This window comes from Cebus imitator, unplaced genomic scaffold (assembly GCF_001604975.1).
Source record: "Cebus imitator isolate Cc_AM_T3 unplaced genomic scaffold, Cebus_imitator-1.0 Scaffold181, whole genome shotgun sequence".
Classification (NCBI taxonomy): domain Eukaryota; kingdom Metazoa; phylum Chordata; class Mammalia; order Primates; family Cebidae; genus Cebus; species Cebus imitator.
In genome coordinates, this window is record NW_016107496.1 from 426,034 (window position 1) to 431,872 (window position 5,839).

Here is a 5,839-nt window from a genome sequence, read left to right on the forward strand (position 1 = left end):
ATCAATGGATTTCTAATGCAATGGGTAGAAGGCCATGAAGAAGCAAAAATTGCCAGAAATTAAAATTAAAATCCCACAACATTATTCCTCCATTTTACCATTATTATTTGGATTGAATGGAGCATAGGGTGTGGCCGGGAGGCAGAGCAAGTTGTCCCACCTCTATGAGGTCACAGCTGAAGTCACAAAGCATTGAAAAAGCCAAGGTTGATATGGGAACAGAGGGCTGTTGTAAGATGGGGCTCAAAGAGGAAAAAGTCTAGCGGGGAAGGAGTGGGGCAAAGTGTGATTTGGGGAACAAAGCAAGGTAAGTTCCTAGACATAACTGACCTGGTTCTTGATGGTGGCTTGGAGGTCAAGAAGGGTGGGAGTGGGAAAAGTGGGAGGGAAACTTATCAAAGGAGGATCTGTCTCCTGTCTAGGTCACTGCCTATGAGCCCTCCTTCCCTACAAAGCACTTGAAGGCTAGAGCTGATGGCCCTGCATCCTGAAACTCTATCCTTAGTTAACCATGAAAATTCTGACTGAGGCAGGAGCGGGTAGGGTATTTGCCAATAGGGTTGGGGTTTGATAGCCCAGTAGAGTGTCTATAATTAACAACCATTCATTATGTATTTCAAAATAGTTGGATGAGAAAAGCTGAAATGTTTCTAGCACAAATGTTGCATTCACTCTACACCAGTTGCTGTCCTTGCCATTGAGTCCACCCTGAACTCAAAGATCCTTCAGCCAACGCCCCATCCGCAGTCTCTGACAACTGTTATTTTTCACCAACTTTCTCACTGCAATTTCTGTTGTTACTGACAAAGACTATAGGAAGATTTTTCTGGGGGCAAATACTTCCTTCCTCTTACCCTCCTCTTGCCCTCATCTTTCTTTACACATATGTACACACATACATGCACATATATGCATGCGCACACGCACACACATGCACATGCACACTCACCCATTCAAAACACAGATGTTTCATTAACTGCTGAGACATCTGTCCTGGTATTTCTCCAGTGAATAAGCTCTTTTCTTCTCACCATGTGCCTGCCTTCTCCCCAGATTCATTTATGACTCCCCAGGGCCTGGAGCTGTCTCCATCTTTAGCTCCAGAGTCCTTGGTTTCTGTCTGAGAACAAATGGCACAGCATCCCTGGCAGGATCAACAACAAAAGGCAGAAATGGCCTCCAAGCAGCAGAGAAGGTAATGGGGCTAATGGTGACCCTCAAGCTTCCTTAGATTGCTATACTCCACGGGGGAAGAACCAGGGCCTCCTGTCTCCATCGCTCTTCATTTGGCTTCACTTGCTTCCTTGCTGGATAAGATGGGACTTTCATGTGTCCTCCCTCTTCTCCATCTCCTCAATGAAAGAGATAATAGCAAATCTTTGCCATTCTCATTCAGAAAGAAGGCATCAATTGCAATTCCTCTAGGAGTTGGTGGGGTATACAAGCTAGAGACATTTGTTTATTCCAGGATTGACTTTCCCTAAGTCCTTTATGTCCTCTATAATGTGAATCAAGGCCAACCATCAAAAATCAAGCTTCTCTTGGCCTAGCGTGGAAAAGAGGATTAGAATCTGCTGCTGGAGGCTAAATATGAGACACCGGTGAGGGTATCCATAAAGTCAGAAAAAAAGGAGGGTTTACTGTGAACTTATGGGTCAGAAAAGCTTCATAAAGGAATCAGAAGTTGGCTGGAGCCTTTGACTTGCAGCAGATGTCTTAAGAGTTTGTAGAAATTTGGGAAGAGAAAGTGAAAAATGTCTTCTAAATTCCTAAGCTACCTATCTTATGAAAGTGCTCAGAATGGTTACCTGGGCCTCAAGCCTGAGAGCCAGTAAGGAACTGAGAAGCCTGAATCTGGGGGAAGTTGGGAGTCTGCTCTATCTAAGAGTATGAATTCTCCTCCGGACAGGACCTTGAGGAGAAAATACTGAGTAGACATTGGAGTCTCCTAGACTTCTATATGAGGAAGCATGTAAACCACACCAGAGCCCTGGCTTTTCTGCTGATGAACAGATGCTTTTTGATGGTGGAGTGGACAGGACATAAAAATAACACACAATAAAAATAACACCTGAAGAAAAACTTAGCAGTTACAAAGGCTTCCATATGATCATCCCCCAAATCCTTGAGAGAAAGATTACTCCTTTTGTTTGCTAGGTGAGGAAACAGGCTTAGGGCTGGGGTTTGATAGCACAGTAGGGTGACTATAATTAACAACCATTCATTATGTATTTCCAAATAGTTGGATGAGAAGAGCTGAAATGTTTCTAGCACAAAGAACCCATCAATGTTTGAGGTGATGGATATCCTAAATACTCTTGATTTGATCATTACATATTGTATGCATTATCAAACTATCACATGTACCTCATAAAGATGTACAATTATTACATATCAATAAATAAATTAAAAGGATGTTTTCAGAATTACAGGCATGGCCTGGATTTGCAGTGAGTAATAGCTCTGCCAGGTTCTATGGAGAACTAGCGCTCCAACTGGCAGAATTGTGTCCCTGAGCCATCTGATATGGTGGCTCCCAAGGAGATTTCCCCATGCTATCAATGTTCATCAAGAGTCCCCTCTTAGCTAGAAATATGTTAGGCTTAATGTCTTTTTATTTATTTATTTATTTATTTATTTATTAATTAAGTGACAGGGACTTTCTCTGTTGCCCAGGCTGGAGTATAATAGCGCAATCATAGCTCACTACAGCCTCAAACTCCTAGGCTCAAACAGTCCTTCTGCCTCAGCCTCCTGAGTGAGCTAGAACTACAAGAGCCTGCCACCACACCTGGCTGGGCCTTTGTTGCTGTTGTTGTTGTTGTTGTTTTGTTTTGTTTTGTTTTATAGAGACGAGGTCTCACTATGTTGCCCAAGCTGGTCTTGAACTTCAGTGTCACCTAGGGCCCAGTTTTCACTCTATTCTGGGTCCCCAGGCTCCCTGTGATCATTGGCCTCCCTACCCCTGTTTAGAAAAACTTATTTTTTTTTTTTATGGCAGGAACTGTACTAGCAGGAACTCCAGGCCAGAGATGTAAGGATCATTGGTTTCTGAAACATTTTCCCTCTATCGCATTTTCCCCTTTTTTAAAACCCCTTTTCAGGTTTCTTCCCCAGAGCTCCTGAAACAATTCTAGAAGGTAATTAACCTACCCTTCCTTCCTCTAGTTCATTACCTATGTCCTGGCTTCCTTTGACCTAGTCAAGTCTGCACATGGCCAGGAGATGAGGCTGGGTTTGCTCAGGATCCGTGAGCATAGGAGAGCAGCCTGGTTCCCCAGGCTCCACTCGCTTTTCACCCTTCTTCCTCCTTCAGTTACCTGTCTATCTGTATACGCCCCCTCCCAGGTGACTTTGCTACTGATTTAGGAATTAGGTGGTATTTAGGAATAAGAGCTTCAGTTGTGCTGCCAAGAATAAGCAAAATCTTTCAACTTCTTCCTCAGCCTCTCATCCCCATTTTCACCCCATCATCAGTCATGAAGGAAAAGAACACCTTTGGGAAAGCAGTTTGCTAACTGAGTGTACTTTCCAAAGAGGAACCTGGGAAGTTTGACAGGTTAGGTGGGATGAAGGGTGGAGAGTGGACATAAATTAGGCAGGCAGGAGAATGACAAGGCTTAATGACAGTGACCATCGCCTTCACTTCCATTGTTCTATGGTTTAGAGTTCTCAAAGGGCTTCCAGAACAGTCAAGATACTTGGAAGATGAGGCAAGGGTCCCACCTCTCCCTAAACCTCCCATAAGGGATGTGAGAGGCAGGACCCTGGCTATCCTTCCTGGATTTTTAGTACAGAAACTTAGAGAATTCCTGGTTGGAGTGATAGAATAGAGTTAGGAGAAGCCTTTAGCCCATGTTCTCTGCTCCTCATAGTTGTATTTCATTCTTTCTTTCCAGTACATCCATAGAAGAGACAATGAGACCACAGGTGGGTAAGGTATCCAAATTCTCTGGATCCTCTGGGGCTCCTAATTCCTAGGAAGAGGGGAGGAAAAGAGGTTGTGGACAGGAGGCCAAAAAAAAAAAAGCTGCCTGACAAGGGACGGATGCTCTTGACTGGCTGGTGGGGTGGGTCGTTGTCTACCAAACCAGGTAACATCTCCAGTGCCACTATGTCACCAGACGACTCCAGGGGCAAGCAGCCTGAACGGACATTGACACAGTGGTACACAGATGGGTCTGCTTGTACCTGTCACCCACCAGCTAGATCCAGAGCAAAGCAGGACGTATGGGATGAAAATGACTCAGCAGGGCTGCAGGAAACTTTTGGCTGCCTGAGAAATGGGGTGATTTGGGGTGTCTAGCTCAATTCCAAGAAATATCTTGTCTTCCACCAGTTTCATAATGTGTCACTTCAGATTCTGGGAGAGTTGGGATATTGTTTCCAACATTTGTTCCTTATTTCTACAGGAAAGACAGGTAACCATCACTGAAACCCTGTGGGACCAGGTGAGTACAGAGGAATCATTTTTGACAGCACGGCGAGGGGTGGGAGGCAGGGGAGGGCTTCAGAAAGGAGCACATTTCTTTCTCTTTCTTTGAGCAGTTTGTTGATTGATGGTGAAGGATCGACACACTCCCTCCCACCTTGCTCTGTTGCTCTGAGGATACCATCTCACGTCCTCAGAGCTCCTCGTGTCTGTGCATGTCAGCGCCCCTTCCCAACACACACTTGTTTGAAGCTGTCACAGGTCCTGTTTGTTTTAAGGGGGTTTAATCCCCCGTTCTCAGTGACTGCCATGGACTTGAAAGCATAGGTTTGGCCTTTCACAAACATGAAAATGTCAGTTTCAATTCAGAAACATAAAAATGCCAGGTTTCACTTTATAGATGAAGGGTACAGGTGTGCAGAAGCTAGTAACGCCCACAAGATAGCCACAGCAAACTGTGGTGAACTTTCCTAGAACACAGACATTTTCTTGGAGTTTCTGAGAGGCCTTCACACAAATACCAGCTACTTCAACATCCCAATCTTACAATATTAGTTGCTTGTAAAGCCTTGAATAGAGATGAGAATTAAAAGATAATTGATCACTTTTGAATGTATAATGTTGGAAACTGAGCAGGAAAAGACTGTTAATTAAATCAATGACCATGGCTTTCTGATTAAAAATGAGTAAAATTCTCCAGAGACTCTTGTGCCAGCCCCCACTGTACGATATTATATAAAATGAATAATGTGTCCAACATGTTTTATTCTCTGTGATATTCAGTGAGTCTTTACATAAGGAAATAATCTTAATTATAATGCTATACAGTATCATAACTATTTCATGTTCTTACAATTGTTGTATTAGCTAAAGAGTAAGTTGTTTGTGTAAGGGTCAGAAGACCACCCTGTTGAGAACAAGTGAATAATCAGATACTTATAATAATGGGTGAACAAAGGGAAATGAATTGATCATTGAGAGGTGACAAATTGATCATGAGCACTCTACCCCTTTGACCATTCATTCATCTTCCGTATGTACCCTCATACACAAATTGAAACTCCTGAATATCTACATACACTATATTTCCACCAAATGAGATACAACTATCTATCTTAAAGTTCTCACACTTTCTCCCAAGGGAGAAAAGCCACAGTTCCAACAGTCACTGGATCCATGCACAGCTAGGTAGTACAGTAGGTGGACAACCGAGGCGGACGGATCACAAGGTCAGGAAATTGAGACCATCCTGACCAACATGGTGAAATCCCATCTCTACTAAAAATACAAAAATTAGCTGGGCGTGGTGGTGCACAACTGTAGTCCCAGCTACTCAGGAGGCTGAGGCAGAAGAATCACCTGAACCCAGGAGGCGGAAGTTGCAGTGAACCGAGATCATGCCACTGC

General features: G+C 43.7%; 1 protein-coding gene across 1 annotated transcript in view; it reads left to right on the forward strand.

The window, feature by feature from the left end:
- Positions 1 to 1,130: 1,130 nt before the first annotated feature.
- CUNH12orf54 (chromosome unknown C12orf54 homolog) overlaps positions 1,131 to 5,839 on the forward strand; it is a 13,350-nt gene continuing 8,641 nt past the window's right edge. Inside the window, 3 exon segments of the mRNA XM_017545699.2 lie at positions 1,131 to 1,195; positions 3,900 to 3,930; positions 4,413 to 4,451. Of these exon segments, the coding sequence (XP_017401188.1) occupies positions 1,131 to 1,195; positions 3,900 to 3,930; positions 4,413 to 4,451 (135 nt within the window).